At 43.7% G+C, this 18651-nt stretch overlaps 1 protein-coding gene across 2 annotated transcripts in view; it reads left to right on the top strand.

Moving 5' to 3' along the window:
- LOC146810123 (proton channel OTOP2-like) overlaps nucleotides 1–18075 on the top strand; it is a 98227-nt gene extending 80152 nt beyond the window's left edge. For both annotated transcript variants that reach the window (XM_085617069.1, XM_085617070.1), the window contains exons 4-7: nucleotides 1389–1447; nucleotides 8852–9003; nucleotides 9642–10537; nucleotides 15990–18075. In XM_085617069.1, the coding sequence (XP_085473195.1) occupies nucleotides 1389–1447; nucleotides 8852–9003; nucleotides 9642–10537; nucleotides 15990–16160 (1278 nt within the window). In that variant the 3' untranslated portion in view covers nucleotides 16161–18075. The remainder of the gene's footprint in view (nucleotides 1–1388; nucleotides 1448–8851; nucleotides 9004–9641; nucleotides 10538–15989) is intronic.
- The last annotated feature ends 576 nt before the right edge of the window (nucleotides 18076–18651 follow it).

Genomic DNA, 18651 nt, shown 5'->3' with positions numbered 1-18651 from the left:
ATCCCAGATAGGATCTGCATGTTCTTGGTCATGATCAAGAAGGAACCGTGTATGTAGCAGTATGTTTGTATGTTTTTGCTCATGTAAAGTAGAACTTGTGTGATAGGAGTAAGAATCCAAGATACAGACTCAGATAATTTAAGAAGTTGAATGTTATTGCACTAGGCGTGGTCACAGAGACCAACCCTGATCCACGGTATTGCTGTCCATGGCAGCGGGGTTACATTGCCCACATGCAAGCTTCAGGAATCATTCAGAGAAGGTCTGAGAGAGTGCAGGGATCAAAGGGGAGCAGGACAAGGAACTTGGCCTCAGGTTTACTAGATGGGGGTTGATGTGGGACTAGGCAGCTGACCTAACACGTTCATCTACTACTGGGGATAAGATGGTTTGGGGCCATATCTCTATGATTAAAAGGATGCTAGGGTTGTTGTGCAATGTAAGAGGTGTCTGTAGCAGAGTATTAATTGATAAGCATGGTGGAACTGGGGCAGTGGTGCTGGTTTAAGGAGGGGTGGGTAGATGTTACAGGTGTCTTTATGTGGACTAATAGGGCAGCATATCTGTTGGGGTATCTGTGCAGGAATATTATGAGATAGTTATAGGATGAGGATTAATCGAGGGAAATAATTGGGGACAGAGAAGGATCTATGTGAGGCTGTAAGCTGCTTAAAGGATAGAGCTGTGACCACGTGTGATCATTCTAGACAGAGATAAAACCATGTGTGATAAATCAGGATGTGTGTGTGCGAGCGCACATGCATGTGTGCAATGGCTGTCATTGTAACAATTCAGCATAGAGAGGGAGCTGTGTGTCTGTGTGTGTGTGTGTTTTGTGTGTGAGTGAGTCTGTGTGTGCTTTGTGTGTGCGTGAGTGTGTGTGTGCTTTGTGTGTGCGTGTCTGTGTGTGTTTCATTCCAATGTGGTTTGGGCTGGGGAGGCAGAGCAAAACACCAGTAAGTCGAGAGGTGGAACAGCAAGAGGGTGCATGATGGGGCAGAATTGTGAGGGTCTCTTAAGAGTGTAGGGCGGGGCATCACTGCAAAGCTAGATGAGCATTAAGAAGGTATGGGGCCTTAACACTTAGAGTGGGATGGGAAACTAAGCGGGATGAGGATGTCACAAACTGGTGGGATACTGAGTGCTGCAAGTCTACAAGGAGGTCACTGGATCTAGACCCAACAAAAAGGAGCCTGTGAATTGGGACAGGAACTGCTCAGGAACAGGGTGGGATATGAAGTGTGTGTGAAACATAGGCTTTAGTTTGGGGAATAGTACATGTGCACTCCTTAGGTGATATTTCCAGGCACTTTATGTTCTTTTCAATTCGCCTCACAGTTATCATGATCTTGAGTAGGAGGTTTCATGTTTATTTTATTATTTTTCAGACTTATTTTCTGTGGATTTCTTCAAAAGACTGTGTGCAGGCGAATCTTAATATCAACAGGTGAGAGTCTACTACCCACTCCAGTCCTTAAACTGAAACCTTTCATCCTGGTGTGCAGACAGAGAGTGTGAACCTTAACTAAGTGAAAGAGTGCATGTGTTGTGTGTGAGATAGGGAGAGAGAGCGTGTACGTATACATGCACACTTAAAAACACTCAGTCAATACATCCACACAGCTGTGAGACACTGCTTTGCGTAGTTAATATTACTCCAGATCAATGCAAAAAAAAAGTAGGGAATCCAGTGTCAGAACCAGTTACTAAAAAGAGCATCTTTCAATTGAGGTCGTGCACACTAGCAGGTGGGCAATCCCAGTATGATGAACTATTTGGTTTGTGGGGCCTAGGCCATCTTCAAGAGGACCATCTTCAGGCTCTTCTTCAGTACCATGGGCAGGAAACACCCTCATAACAACTACATGTACACAGCTTTCTCAAGATAATGCATTGCTCGCATCACCAAACATTAAGTTGCATCTTGCGGGCCTCTTTCGAACAAAAGCATGTGCATAAAGTGCTACTAAAACTTGATGGGGCCTAGTCACAAAGGTATATTTACATGTGTGAGTTTATTCGTGTCTAAATCTACTACTGCACTTAGTAACTATTCGCCATGTCTGAGTGTAAAGTCCAGGGCCGGCTTTAGCGCTGGTAGCGACCTGTACGACAATGTTTGTTGGTGCCCCCCCCCCCAATGACCACCTCCGTCAGGGATTCCCGCACTACCACTCTGTAACAGTGCCCCTCACGTTTCCATAACTACTCTCTCACAGATGCATCAAATTAGTTTTATATACCACTCATACTAGTGCAGGGTGTCAGACCGTTTTACATCACACGTATTACACAGAGACAATCAATCCAGTGGCGTAGTAGCCCTTTGGGTGCCCATGGTGGTACCTGCATTTGCTGCCCTGCGGTGGACGATTGAAGAGTGGGGGGGAGGGAATTTCCACCCGAGACAGCAGGTAAGAGCAGGAAAGGCCACCACCACCAAAACTCGTGCCACCTGGGGCGGACCGCCCTCTCCTCCCCCCCTTGCTACGCCACTGAATCAGTTATACATGTGTCAATCAGTTTATGGGAAACATTACATAAAACAGAGGATTACAATAGGAGTCATGTCATCCATACTTGTAGGCAGTATAGTTCAAGAGTGCTTGGTCTGGAGAAGCACAAACTTAGAATGTAAAACTTAACACCGTGGTTGGGGTTTCTCTTTAATAATAAGAATTGATTTCTGCCCAAAGGAACCCATTTTGCAACATTAGCTTAATGAAAGACTAGGGAAAAATCATAATGCTGTAACCTATACCATGCAGTTTTCATGCAGCTCTTTGATGACAGTTAATTGCTCACTGTTCTACATTAGGATTTTAACTTATAAACTGCAGGTAACAATAGAATCTCTCTGACAAAAGCAGTAACCTACTGACTTGTTTACATTATATGCTCTTTGTGATGTGCATGGTGCACCTTCTGTGCAGCAGGCCTATTAATCCTCTGTGTTACCTTACGATGAATCAAAACTTCCACTAAACAAAGCACCGATCTCTCTCTCCAGAAAAAACATTAATCACCTGAGTTATCGTGACATGTTTATTGTTGTCTGAAAATTGCCTGAAGAAAAGAATGCAGCAGCAGGTGCTTTGAAAACCATAATATATGTTGCAGCGCAACAGAGCCGTCCCTGCCTACAACTCAGGGGCATATTATCAAGAAACGGCATTAAAATTATCGCCGCTTTAGCGGCCGAAAACTACCGCTAAAGCGGCGATAATGGGCTTGATAATATGCCCTTGAGAATTCCCATGGAAGCCCATGTTCTGGTGTCAACCTGGGCTTCTATTGGAATTCTCTGCGGCGTATTATCAAGTCCATTATCGCCGCTTTAGCGGCAGTTTTCTGCCGCTAATGCGGCAATAATTTTAACGCTGTGCTTGATAATATGCCCCTTAGTTTCAAATAACAAACTGAAAGTGAATTACTCAAAATTGAGCTGGTGTAGAATGGCTCTCGTAATCAAGGCGGTAAGAAGACATACTGACAGTGCGAGTAGAGAGCGGAGCTCGGCTCTATGTGCCTAGATCAATTAAATAAAATGCACAAACCCTCGTGCAAAACCTTTTATTTTATATTCTGACTCCTAAGCAAACAAATATTTGACTGCAGTGTATGTGTAAAAGCGTGCCCCCGGATCTGTTTAACACTGTTTTCTCTCTTCTATTTCTACGAAGATTAACATCTTGGAAGAGAAAGAGGGACAAGAGCTTTCAACAGTGCAGGCTTTTGAGCCATGCCACTGGCGCTGATTTTAGAGCGCACATGGCACCCCCCTGACCTTGGCACCGCTCGCACCGCAAGTCACTCCTGTGTGCAGACTTACATGTGTCCATACCCTGGAGGAGCATCCTACACCATGATTTACCGGTGTAAAGTTACCACTCATATCTTTTCACATGTAGATGGAGACCTCCATCACAGTGGCTGAGGTCTCCATTTGAGAAAGAAATGAGAAAATTAAAAAACTTGTTACATTATGAAAAATATTTTAATGTAAAATGATTAAATATTTATTCTAAACCCAGAACTAATAAATTAAAATGTTACATCACACTAACTTAAATGTGTATTAAATAATCAATAAAAATATATTCAGTCAAGTTATAAATAATTCTAAAAAAAATCCCCCCTACAGTAAAACCTTTGTGTTTATTAGGTATGCATTTTGCAAAACAAAACACAGGGGGGCAGATTTACAAGCCCCTTGAGCCACTTTACCATCACTTTTCCCATGTTAAAAATGACGCAAAAGTGGCACAAGGGGCTTGTAAATCTGCCCCAGGATATTTTATAAACTCTGAGCTGTATTGATTGTGCTCACATGTGATTTCAGGCCTATCACATATCTCCTATCTTATATAACCTACATTAGGGGTGGATGTAAATTACATAATTCCGTGTAGCATAACCAAGCAGAATTACCTATAATACGCTTGAATCACCCGCTAAGAGTAATTCTGCATTTAGCTCATTGTCTTAGATCAAAATGCCCCCTCGTGTCCAAAATGGACGCGAGGATGCATTTTGCACTACGGAATACCTCTAAATGCAGCAGAACACAAATAAGCGAGTAGCCGCTTGCTAAATGTGCGCTTAATGTAGTGTTTTCCCCCAACTTACTTCCAGCATTTAGAGCTATTTTCTTAGCGAAAAATGCACCCTCATGTCTAAAATGGACGCTAAGATGCATTTTGTGCTAAGAAACAGCTCTAAATGTAGCAGAACACGTAAATTGAGTGTGCACAGCTGCTTACTAAATGTGCTCCAGCAGTAGAATTTCTTCCCCCAAATTGCTTTTAATTATGCAAGCAGGAGTAATCACATAATTATCCGCAATTCTGCGTCAAATAGTAATGCAGAATTACCAAAAATTAGTCCGATTACTCAGGCACAATTGAAATTCTGCCTTGGCCTAACAGACCTCTGTTTCAGAGAAAATTATTCACTAAAGCTATGGTGATAAGTTATAATTCTATCCTTAAAAACACTGAATCAAATTTTTGATGTATTTAATAAATTAATTAGCAGATCCTGAAGGAGGGCTATGCTGCTCAACTCAGTGACTCCTGCATGCACCTAAGACGAGAAGCATCAGTTTTGACGGGGAATCATTTTCAGTGGGCACAGTAAACAGCTTGACCAACCTGCCTTTCACTATTCGCACTAAGGCATCCTTAAATTTAGGAATCGCTTGAAAATGTGGTGACTTGTTCACAAATCAGTCTGGTTTGTAAAATCTTGTGAATGGAGGACATCTTCTTTTCTTAGGAACTTCCTATATCAGGCACGAGCATTTCCTTTCCCATGTTTTCCAATTTGCTCCCTCAGCTGGTGTGTTTGCTTAGCACCTAGAAACTTTGGGCCGGATGAACTAACATTAGTAATAGCGATTAACAAATTGTGAATTTATGCGAAACCCTATTTCATACTCACTATTACTAATGGCATGTCGGGCCCTTATTTCCTAATTAGTGCTTCATAGTGGGTGACAACTATATGTACCTCATGGATATTAATGAGGTAGGTCGCAATTTTTGACCCACTAGGATTCACTGCCATGACAGGGATGTTGGCTTGCTGGCATCAGCAGATCACCATGTCTGTGATTGTTTTAAATAAAGCAATAGCTTTTTTTTTAATGCAGCCCATTATCCGTAAAGGAAAAGAGGATGCATTAAAAAAAAAAATTAAATTCAGTTTTGACCACTGCCTGTTCTAAAAAAATATATTTTTTAAACATTCTCAAAGGGGAATGTGTCTCAAGGGGACCCCATCCCATTTGTGAATGGGTTACCACCAACTTTGAGTTGGTGGTAAGGAATTAACATTTTGCAACTTCACTTCCGTCGCAAAACATTAGTACAAACCAGTCAGATGATTCCCTGTTTGGAAGGGATGCCCTGATCACGCCCCTTACAAATAGCGATTTAGATTTTTAGTTGCAAAACCAAACTGCGATTCGCTAGAATTACAGTTTGGTGTTTGTACATTTGAAAAAGCATCTTTTCGGTCGTAGACGGCAACCAAAGAAAAAGCTTTGTACATCTGGCTCTTTCTGCAGACAAATGCTTTACAAAGAAGTTATGGTAAGAAGCATGCTACACTGAACGTCCATGCCTAGTTAAGGTTTGTACAGTTAAATACTCTGCCAACAATTAATATGTCGCTTGCAAATTAGCAAGGCGGTGCCCTCAAAAGCTAAGACTGTGCGGCTTGGCATGCCTCCCACAAACAAAGATTAATACTGCCTGCTAGAGAGCGCCAAAAAAATATTCAGTTTGTGCCGTGCAGAATGTAAAAGGCCAATGTGCACAAAACTAAACAATCTAACAAAGAAGCGAGTATGCAGTTCCTCAGTGGATCACCATGGAGGTAAGTAGAGAGAGGCACAATCCCTCCCTTTCGGAACTAGGACCCTCACACACCCAGCCAGCTAGGTGTCATGCTTCATCATTGGGTCTGCTCCTCGTCGGGTCGGCGCTGCAATAACCGACAGGCACCCAATGAGGGGCTCTTTAGTGGAGATCTTTTGCACCTTGCTGTTTGGTGAGGGGCGTGTGAGGGGCCTAGGATAGTGTAGCTGTAGTGTAAGTAGGGTGAATGTTAAAACAGGTTGGGTAGTCCAATAAACTATTTTAATGGGATGGCTCCCACCTGATTAAAATGAAAAAAGAGTGGCGACTTTATCTGAAATAATGGTTCAAGATCCTAGCGCTCTACTCCCAAAGGGTCAACATGTTTCTTGCTTAAACGTCTAAATGATCAGGCGGCAATTCAGTAGGACCATGTGCACACTTATCTACACATCGTGGTAGTTTCTTGACCAAACTACCTACCACGTATTGCTAGGTGAAGTACCTAAACAAGGTTGAGGGTAATTTAAGAGAAGAAAAAAGCATACATTAACATAGGCATGAATGGCCAAGTATGCTTAGTAACACTGTAGCTCTCTGCAATTAAAACCAGCAGTGGTGACCCATAGTTAGTGCATAGGTGACTTGTAGTGTCACAATTAGTGAAGCAGAGGCAGGCAGCACACATGATGTGATAGGCAACACATGCGATAGCATACATAAAAACATACATTATGTTAAAAAATCACTTATCTCTGATGAAAACAGTAGTTCATTGGTCAGAGGAACTCACCCTAAGGCTCTAATAGCCACGGCTCAACAGTGTCCGGCGGGGCTGTGACACCTCTAGGTACAGTGTCCTAAGGGAAGGCATTAATGAGGTGGTGAGGTTACTGTCACCAACAAACGAAGGGTACCCAGCCATAAATCGAAAACCCGCTACGGATGGGAATCTGTGATCCAGGGGTAGTGTGTGCCACCTAGACCGAACCAACACAATCACTGGTATATGGTCCCCCTCAGCCGGGGTCACAGAGAAGCTGATCCCGCAAAGCCCGCCGTACCGCCACTGTCCAGTATGGAGCGGCATGTCAGACAGGCCCTGCGGGACCAAGTCGCTGTGCCTAATTGGTGTGACGGTAAACCTGCTCTTTAGAAAGTCAGCGTGCGTTTGGGTGTACGGGCAGCCGCTGTATGGGCCATAAGAACTCACCAGAAGGCGCAGATGCGATTCAGGAGGACTAAACTAAACAGACATAGTCTGATTCTGAGCCAGTTTATCAGTGCATGCTTTACCGGGGATCTCTTGTTTATTCTGGTTGATGTGTGTGGAAAGACAGTCCTAACAGATGAAATAAGGTTCTTGGTTCTTCATTGCCAAACATTTCTCACAAATGACTGGATATCCAAGTAAATATGTTACTGAATTGGGTGTTTCTCCCTTCCACAATCACTCACTGTTCGTGCCCCACGTATCTTGCATCGCTGTCTCTAACTCTTCCCATCTCTCTCTCTTCAATGCACTCTCTCATTCACCACACTGTTTTTTTGATAATTTTCTTTTTTTCGCTATCTTCTTTTTTCTTTTCTGTCAGTCCCGCAATCACTGATTTAAGGGCCACATGTACGACTATTTCATTTTGCGACTTGCAAATTGAGATTTTTAGCAACTCGCAATTTGCGAGTTGCAAAATGAAATGTTCTAATGTGTCTCAGACACATTTAGCGATTCCCAATGGGCTCGCAAATGACCTACCTCATTAATATTCATGATGTAAGTCGCAATTTGCGACTCATTGGGAGTAGCCTATAATCACAAGGATGGTGGCCTGCTGGGGTCAGCAGACTACCATGTCTGTGATTTATTTTCTTAAAAAGCATTCTTTTTTTCAAATGCAGCTCGTTTCCCTTAAGGCAAACAGGATGCATTTAAAAAAGAAAAATGAAAAGTAGACAGTGGTCCCTGGGACCACTGCCTGTCCTTAAAAATGTTTTTGCTGCCAATCACAAAGGGGAAAAGGGTCCCCTGAGTACCCCTTCCTGTTTGCGGCTGGCTTACCACCTACTTGAAGAAGGCAGTAAAGTGTGATTGTTTTGCGACCAAATTCAAGTCGCAAAACAATTGTACACCCCCCTCGACTCACTATTAGGAAGGGACACCTATGGCACGCCCCATTACATAATAAAAAGCGAGCCTGACCATCACTCACTTAGCACACATATGCCAGCACAGGACAATGGGCAAACAAACTAACCAAGGGCACAAGGTAAAAAATTAGGTAGAGGCTTGCGGCTTCACTCACTAAAAACACTCACAACTCATTAAAAGCCTACTTTAGAGTCCATAATATAACTGAATAAATATCCAGCCTATTCAGTGCTAAAACGGACTCTTTCTGGGTGTGATGTGTGTGCTCTTCATGAGTGTCTGTGCAGGTGATGTGTGGATATCTGCTTTCGCGCCCATGGGCGTCTCTTCTCTCTCCCAGGTGCGGTCTGATGCTCACCCTGGCCACAAACCTCGCTGTGTGGATGGCCGCAGTGACAGATGAGTCCATCCACCAAACCAACAATTTTGATACAATTCCATTCAAGAATCACCCACAAACAGGGAACGAGAGCCAGTACCTAGAGCCGAGAGGTAAGCTACACTCCCACTGCCACTTTTCTCAGTCAACACTGACCACAGGAACAAGGGGACTTTATCTAAAGGCAAACGTGAAATGCTAGACAAGGGAAGGCATAGAAACTATTGTCAGGGAATTTTCTAAGGTGATGAAATAGATTGACATACTTACCATCAAGCAACAGAACCTAAAACCTAAAGGATGATGGATGAAGGATGAGGAAGGAGGCGGTTTAAGATTGAGAGATACAGCAGTGTATAAGGGCCGGTTTAGCTTTAGGGAAATTGGTAGTTTCCCCAAAAGCCTAAGGGACTGGGATAAAGCCAGTCACCCTCACCATCAGTGGTCTTGAAAGGCTACATGATTAGCAGATACCTATCTCTTCCTCCACACTTCCAGTCTTTTATAGCATTGGCATTAAGTGAAACACCCTGATCTCTCTCCACTCGGAGGAAATTGTTAACCTTCCCTTCTAACATGACACCATTTTGCCATGCTCATCCAAGACCTGACTCCCAGACTGAACTTGTTGATGCCCATATAATAGGAGACATGGTGGAGGAGTAGGTGAGCTGGGGAGTTGTGGCTGGAACATTAACCGTGAGCTGTAGTATGGGTATTGTAACACTGGTCTCCTCTTTCTGTACCACAGCTGGCGGTGGATCAGCAAACAAATGCCTATGCACAACCAACATCTGCGACACCTTCAAGACAGGCTATTACTACCTGTATCCCTTCAATATTGAGTACAGTCTCTTTGCCTCCGCCATGACCTACGTGATGTGGAAGAATGTTGGTCGGCGTATTGACCCCCATCCTCACCACCCCAAGATGCACTTCAGCTGGAAGACCCTTTTTGTTGGCATCATCATGGGAGTATGTACTGTTGTGGCTGGTTTGGCAATCTTCATAATTTATGAAGTGCAGGTGACTTCAGATGAAACTAAGGTTGAAGCCCTCACCATGTTTTACATCTTCAACATTGTCAGCCTTGCTCTGATGTCATTGGTGTCCCTGGGAGGGTCCATCATCTATAGGTTCGATGACCGACACATGGACAACCACAAGAATCCAACCAGAACATTGGACGTGGCATTACTGCTGGGTGCAACACTGGGACAATATTGCATTTCATATTACTCCATTGTAGCCATGGTGGCTACAACTCCAAGAGAACTTCTGAGCATCCTCAATCTGGTCTACTCCATACTCATCATCATCCAGCACACCTTCCAGAATACTTTCATTATAGAAGGTCTCCATCGTTATCCCATGAATGAGGATCACCCCGGGCATGACGGATCGCTGCACTCCCACCAAGAGAAGCTGCCAGAGCTCATCTACGTCAACCCTGCCATTTCCCACAATGTCAGTAATTGGAATAATTCCTCGCTCGGTGAGGCACATGGGCAAGAGCTTGTGGTATCCGAGGTATCGTCCAGGAATCATAGAGCTGGACATCATACCATCTTCCACTCCAGGAAGGACAGCTGTAAGAAGTCACTTCTGAGGGAGATCTCATTGTTCTTGCTTCTGAGTAACATAATTGTGAGTATATTCTGAAGAGTGATTGTCTGCATGCATAGCAAGGCAGCTCAGACTCTTTATCACTGTGGGTAGTTTCATAGGAGAGGTGGTGGTAGGTGAAACAAGCATTGGCATTGCCAATAAGACTCGCCTTTGGGACCTCATAAGTATTTAGTTATGCAGCAGAATATCCTTGGTGCAACAACATCAACTGTTGCATGGCTAAACATTTATAAGGTCCCAAAGGCGAGTCCTATTGGCTATGCCAATGCTTTTTTTTGTTAGCCACGGGGAGATTAAGTGATTTGACCAGAATCACAGGATGTTCAGTGTCGTTGCCGAGTCTCGAACTCAGTTACCCAGATTCGAGGTCGACCCCCTTAGCAGTTAGGCCAACTCCTCTACCTTTCAGCTATGAGGTGAGGCTGCTTAGACCCTGCTAAACTGTGACTTAGACTCGGGCCCCTAATGATGATGGGTAGGTTACCAAGCTTATGCTAATTACATTCACAGGGGTATGAGAGGCAATATATTGGAACATTTCTGCAGTATATACATGAAGTATGAAAACATCGATGCTTGTATTCCTTAGTTGTTTTTATTCTTGGTGTGCTCAAAATTCAATACAGCCAACGCGTTTCGCCCAGACATGGGCTTCTTAAGGGCTGTTAAAATCATACAATAGATGTAAGCTATATTAATTACAAATCAATTGTAATAACTTGTGTTAGTAAGGTGCAACAAGAAGGTGACATCTTATTGTGCTGGGTGGTTTGTGGAGAGAACCGAGCAGACAGGTGTCATGAGTAGGAAGGGGACCCATTTAGAAAAGAAAAGAGGGGGTGATGGCTTATGTTAGTGAGGGGAAAATACGAGTTTGGACTGAAACGAAAGTAACCAGGGGACCCATTAAGGCAACAGGAAGGGTGAAATGGAAGGGTGAACCGAAAGTTGGCATTTAAAAGTCCCAAGAATGACTTAGAGAAAGATTTAAGTTCCGTGACTGAGAAGTCTGAGTTAAAGAAACCTATGAAGGTAAGAGAAACAAGGGGCTGAAACAGAAATTAATTCTGATTGGTCAATGTAGAGGAATATGAAAGCGCAAGGAAACCACTGACCTCTCAGTGGATTTTCTGAGGTGATCCTGGAAATGCGAGGAGACTGTGGACCGCCTCCTATATACTGCAGAAATTTTCCAATATATTGCCTCTCATACCCCTGTGAATGTTATTATAATTTATGGTCATTTGGCAGCTGGCCATCTGAGGCGGGCAATATTTCACCACTTTTCAGTGACTTGTCTTGGCAGTGCAGTCCTCTATAACCCAGCTGCTTGTTTCTTGTTTCAGTAAGCTTTATGCTAATTAGGATGGGAATCCTAAATAACCCAGGAGCAAAAGATTGTACAGTGGATAGTAAAATATTAATTGGGGGCGGGAGGACAGAAGTAAAGAGTGAGGGAGAGGCAGAGACGGTGAACAGGGATTATGGCAGAGTGCAGGCTACAGGGCTTAGGACAGGACAAGGGCAGGATAAAGGCAGTGTAGTGGTAGAGGGAAGGGGCAGGGAGCATGGCCAATGTGTAGTAACAGAGTGGGGCAGGGAGCAAGGACCGAGTACAGGGGTAGGGACAGAGCAGTGGCAGAAAGGCTGACATGTTGGGCAGAGCAAGGGATGGGGGGAGAGTGCAGCGATAGAGGATAGTAGCTATGGTGGGGAGTAGGGGCAGGGACCCTAGCCATGGGAATGCAGTAGGGGGAGGGACAGAGACAGGGTGCTGTGGCATAGAGCCAGATAGGCAGAGGGCACCGAAGCACGGGGAGGAAGGAGGGAAGGACAGACAGTAGAGACAGCGGACAGGTCCGATAGCATGGGTATACAGCAGGGATTTGGACCAGAGACAGGAAGCAGGGTGCTGTGGCAGAGGGTGCTGTGGCAGAATGGTGTTTCATCTTATTCCAACACCTACATGATTGCCCATTCGTGAACCAATAAGGGGGCATATCGGCAACAGCCGGCGATAATTATCGCTTTGCGCGCTTAGCGCGAGGATAATTATAGCCGGCTTTCACTGGATTTTATCGCTGAGATAGCGCGCTATCAGCGACGCTTATCTCCAAAGCGATAAAAATCCAAGCGATAGCTGCTAAACATGCGATTATTGCTGGAAATCCAGCGATAATCGCACAGCGAAAGGCGATAGCTTGATGATAGGGCAGGGCAGCCTTAGCTATAATATCCACCTTCCATTGGATATAATGGCTAAGTCAGATTGAAGCCAGGCATAAGGAAAGTAGCGATAAGCGCGGTTAGCGCTACTTTTCTTATCGCTGTGCAGGTTAGCGTGCAGATTAATAATAGGAGAAATGTCAGTTAGCGACATTTCCCACGCTATTCTGGTGAGGAACGCCCACTTTGCATCTCATTAGAGATGCAAAGCTGGTCGTTAAGGAAAAGGGCGTTGAGGCATGAGAACATGCGCTAGCGTGTCTTTGCTGATAGTGCGATAGAATTATCGCCACTGTTCGCCCAAAAACAGATGCTAAAGCGCCGATAATTCTATTGCGGCCCCGTGCTGATATGCCCCTAGATACTTTACTAAATTGACCCGGGTTCCCCTCTCAGTGTATGGGTCGTCCTATTGCTGCTTATATACTACGAGACATGGGGCAGCAGCTGGGGCACTAATGTGGGACTTCACATCCCTCGGCAAAGGATTGTTCTGATGACGTCCGGAGGTCACCTGATTTTGGGAACCCATCCAGGTTGGCTTGCCAGCCTCCTTTCCCTGTATACTGTTTATGTGATTCCATTTTAGCCTAGATCTGCCTCAAGCAGCTGGTCACATGTGGATATCAAGGACCCCCTGTAGAATAATGTAGTTCCTGGGACAGGGCAAAAACACAATGGAGAGTATAGTTACCAGGCAACATATAATCACAGAAATACAAATATAGTACAAGAAATGAGTTCAAAAGGTGACTTATACAAACAATAATGTTTAATCGAGAAAGCAAATACATTGACATTTTGTTAAAAAGGCATCAAATGTATAACATTAATAAATCCATATTACAAAGAAATATATTGTAATTTATAAACAATGAGTGGCAGAGATAAATTTTTCGACGCGCGTTTCGGCACTGTGGGTGCCTTCGTCAGAAGTTGCCACCAGTAAATATAAAATTGATTAAAAGGGCATATAGAACTCATTTTTGTGATTATTACATTCAATTTATTTACATCATAATTATAGAGCTGTGTTACAATCTGCTAGTGACTAATGAGCATCTAGATAGAAGTTACAATAAACAACATTTGCATTGAATTCTTAAATGAAAGAAAAGGCATATAGAAAAGATGAGGGTAAGTTACAATATATGTAAGTAAGGACATGATAGAATAGACCAAACCTCCCATGTAATAATCACAAAAATGAGTTCTATATGCCCTTTTAATCAATTTTAGATTTATTGGTGGCAACTTCTGACGAAGGCACCCACAGTGCCGAAACGCGCGTCAAAAAATTTATCTCTGCCACTCATTGTTTTTAAATTACAATATATTTATTTGTAATATGGATTTATTAATGTTATAAATTTGATGGCTATTTAACGAAATGTCAATGTATTTGCTTTCTTGATTAAACATTATTGTTTGTATAAGTCACCTTTTGAACTCATTTCTTGTACTATATTTGTATTTGTGTGATAATATGTTGCCTGGGAACTATACTCTCCATTGTGTCAAGCAGCTGGTCAACCATGCACGGAGCTGCCCTGTAAAGTGCCCGAGTCCTGTCCAGCTGAGACTGTGAACGGAGCTGACGTCTGTGCTGCAGTGGCACCCCCTGCTGCTCACTTTTATTGACGCCCCTGTGTCTTGAGTTACTGTACCTCAGAGTGCCTGCCGCTCATGTCCGGGCTGGTGATGCAGGAGCACTCCTGCGTTCCTGCAGCTTGGCGTCTGGCACTTTTCAAAAGTGCGAGCATAGGGTCTCTAGAGAAAGCACAGGGGTGGAGGTGAACTCCATTCCACCCTCACTGGTACCCAGAGTATCGACCCTTCCTTGATGCAATTGCCAAATCAATTCAGAGTTACACTACAGACCTTCATTAAGTACTCATTGGCTCTGAGCAGGAAAATGATGAGCGGTGTTGGCCACCCACAGGCCACTGGAGATCAGTGAATTTCAGATTTGTCTACTGATGCAGAAAGCAGAGGATACCGGTTCAGAGTTGAAAGAGAAATATTACTTCTACTAACTTGTACCATCTGACAGCTTCATGAAACCGCCTTCCCACTTTTAGTCTCACGAATGAGGTCTTGCAAAGCTCCTTGACTGATAAAAGTGAGAGTTACTTTGGGTGCCCTGCAAAGACCTTCACACCATATGTTGCTATCTGTGCCTCCCTTACCACAATCTTCTCTTGCAGATTAGTGGTTGGAAAGGTAGACTATGAGTGAAGAAAGAGAGTTAGGTCAGACATTCATCAAAGCAGACCATGACACACATCTGAAGCAAGGATAGGTCAAGTGACCCGCCATTATGTCGTGGAACTTCTCCTCTTCTCCTGAGTTTTGTTTTTTAAATAGATTTCCCTTTTATGTTATTTTACTAGGAGTACCCTCATATACCCATTTCCATTTGTTGACAGGTGTGTGTCCCCGGCAGGCACTGTTGGTAATCTACTATTGCGTCTTTTTGTAAGCAGTGAAGGGCTCAGCCCTTTGGTACCAACATTGTCATTGTCCTTCCAATAGCAAAGTGTCCACATAACAGAAAGGTGGAAGGGCCTGTGAGACACCCTGTTTTAGATGATGGAGGTTCACACTGCAATATTAGCCCCATGAGACAATATAAAGGGTATGTGTGTATCCACCTATGGCAATTACAGATTATAAAAACAGCAGGTAGGTCCTGTGAGGGCTCCCTTCAAATGTCCCTATCGCCTAGTTTCCACTCCTCTCACACACACAAATTCTATTAAATCTTCACTCTCAACATTCCAGACACAAACTGAGACTACCAGGGAATGGGTCAAGAGAGTACTGCATAAGTGCTCTTCGCCACGTCATCTCTTTTCTACATCTCATATGTTGTGATATCATTTCTTTTTACTATAGCTAAACGGAAATAACACAATTTCTATAAAATAGTGTTAGAGGCCGTAAATTCTCTGAGGTTTAACAAAGGCCATACAATTTTGTAATTTTCCTGCGGCAGTCGAGGAGGCTAGTTTGGTTTTGTGGGTGGTTTGACTGTCTGCGGGGGGATTACCCAAGGGCTCAAATATTCCTAAGAGGAGTAATTACAGCAGCATGGGTGTTGGGGTAGCAGGTGGTTGAAAGTGAAACTAAAAAGAGCCTCTAGGAATATCTGTGGCAGTAAAGTTTTTTTGTCATTTTCTCCAACAAAATATTACCATCTGGCTCCTCACTACAATTATAATGATGTTTTGTTGCTTCACAGTTTTGGATCATACCAGCATTTGGTGGCCGGCCACAGTTCGACTATGAGAAGGAAGTGAAGTTCTACGGGAAAACTATATGGATAGCCATCGTCAACATCTGCCTGCCATTTGGAATCTTCTACCGCATGCATGCGGTGGCCAGCCTGGTGGAAGTCTTCATCATGTCCTAGCTGAGCAAGTGCAGTCTACCTGACCATGAGTGACATATTCCTTAGGCCTTGCCTCAAATGTGGTCTTGATGGCAAGACTCCGTCATGGATGTCACACTACTCATCCTTCCTTTCACACAAGGCACGTGTAACTGTAGTCATACAGTCTTAATTGTTCCTCCCCAGCAAAAGATGTGAGTTGACTTTACGGCTGAATATGACTCAATGATTCTTTCCTTTTGAAAAGCTTCCCTCACTTTAGGACGGCACCTGTGTGATGATACATATTGCCTAAAAAGCAGCGACGGCTCCTCCGCTAAGGCGGAGGAGTGTCTTCCCACTGCTTTTGAGCAGTGAAAAATAAAATGATAATAAAAAATGTCATTATAATTACATTTTTCCTCGCTTACTTCCTGCACCTGAGCCAAAGGCGGGGCCGTCCATTCCCACATGTCGACAAAGCCACTGGAAGGAGGAGAAGTTGTGGCACTACTTCAAGTGTGCATAATGGTTTGGCCGGCCGTCTAAGGCCAGGCAAACTGTCTTGCGCACTTATATCTCTCCACCCGAGCTGTGCTTTACAGCCGGGTAAAGAACAAGCAAGGGGTCATAGGGCCTTAGTGAGCGCCTAACTATGGTGCTCACACCAGTCACAGCGCATCTCTCATACTGGGAAATACCAGCATGAGAGCAGCGTCTGTATTGGCATAGGGAACCCTGTGGCATGCCAGGTGTCGAGGTCGAGGAACTGAAGCCAGAAGAGCATCAATGCTGCAGAATGCAGGTAGGCATTATATTTTTAAATCTTTTCCCCGTGCTGCCTACCGCACTGCCCCCTGCGCTGTCCTCCCCCTTCTGTCTCACCACTTAAATGCCACAGCAGCCGCCCTTGCTAACAAACATCTCTGCCATAGCCTCCCAGTAAACTGGTGTAACATAAAGGTGCTTTGCTAGATAGATTTGGATGAAGAGCCACTTCATCTACTTTAAAGGTTCCTTCAGCAGACGTCGATGGGACTGAGTTTTGAGGACGTATGTTTTGCTGTAAACTTGGGGTCATGATCGTATCCTGAAAAGGGTCTGAACTAAGCTTCTGACCTTTTGGTTTGAACTCTGCACTTAAAACAAATGGAGCAGACTTTGCAGAATGGTAAACATCGTTTACCACGAGTGCGAAACCACGCATGTCATTACAACATGGTTTTTACAACTACTGCTTTGTTACAACTCATGCCATTACAACGCAAGTGGGAACAACGACTTGCTGTAGGGGGCAGAAGGTGTTGGATTTAAAATCCAACACCTTCCCTACTGTTGCACAGACTGGAGTTGGAATAGTAAATTATGCTATTCCAAAATCCAGCGCCCCCCCATAGCTAGTCGTTGTTCAGACTTGCATTGTTATTGTATGCGAGGTAACAACGCGGTCATTGTAACAACAGCGTTGTAATGGCATGCATGGTAAACACATGCGAAGTAACGTGGCATATTCTTTCAGAACTGTTCAGGAATCAAAAGATTCAGGAATCATACGCTTGCCATGATTTATATATGTTTATTCTACTTTATTTAATAAAGAGTATTCAGCTCAAGCGCCAAACGATCACTATGAAGTTAGTCCCTGAAATAAAAGAGGAAATAACATCAGTTGTGGTTCTGTATCAGATATCAGACCAAGGTACAAAGGAGACTAATCTCTGAATGTCAAAAGCATCGGGAATATGAACTGTATCTGAATAGGTTTGGCATGGGAAAACACAAATCACTGTTTATTAAACTTCGCGATGGGATTATGTGATAAACGTTGCCTAACCTGAATCTTAATTAACTATGCATTTGACTAGTGTATGAATTGTACATAATATGCCATCTCTGTGTTGTTTTTATGTGATATAATTTTATGAGATATTCCTGAAATAAAATATTATTGATACTTTCTTTTTGTGATGCTTCCCTGATGTGACAATCCTGCCATGCCTTAGCCATACTGCAGAAAGACAGTAGCTGGTGTGAAGTTCACAACACCGTGGCGGTTCCGTCTGGGACAATAAAGCATGGTTTTGATGGGCTCCACCTCTTTTACTTCCACCTGAATAAATTGTAGTGTGCCACAGGGCTTCCCTTTTGGCCCTGCCTTTTCAGTACCTACATTCAGCTCCTATTCCACGTCGACCAGGGATGGTGATTCTTCTGCCAGAGATTCCATGATGCTAGCAAATTTGCAGTCGTTTTCCAAATCAAACAAAGATCCTTAAGGAGTGTTTAAAGGGCACAACAGACGAGATGCATCACAGCTGGTGACAAGCAAATATCGGTACAACTGGGACACTGCCAGGTCTGTCTGTGGGACACTATTCACACTCTCATTGGCCAATTCATTAGTCCCCATCACAAATCAAAAGAAACAGAGGTAGTCTGAAATGTACAACTGTGACTTTATCCTCAGGTAAGCAACGTCACAACCAGCACTGTGAACTTTATCTCATCTTTGAATCAGCCCTAAGACACTACC

The sequence above is a fragment of the Triturus cristatus genome, chromosome 7, assembly GCF_964204655.1.
Source record: "Triturus cristatus chromosome 7, aTriCri1.1, whole genome shotgun sequence".
Taxonomy (NCBI): Eukaryota; Metazoa; Chordata; class Amphibia; order Caudata; family Salamandridae; genus Triturus; species Triturus cristatus.
This window is presented reverse-complemented; position numbering and strand designations above follow the sequence as displayed.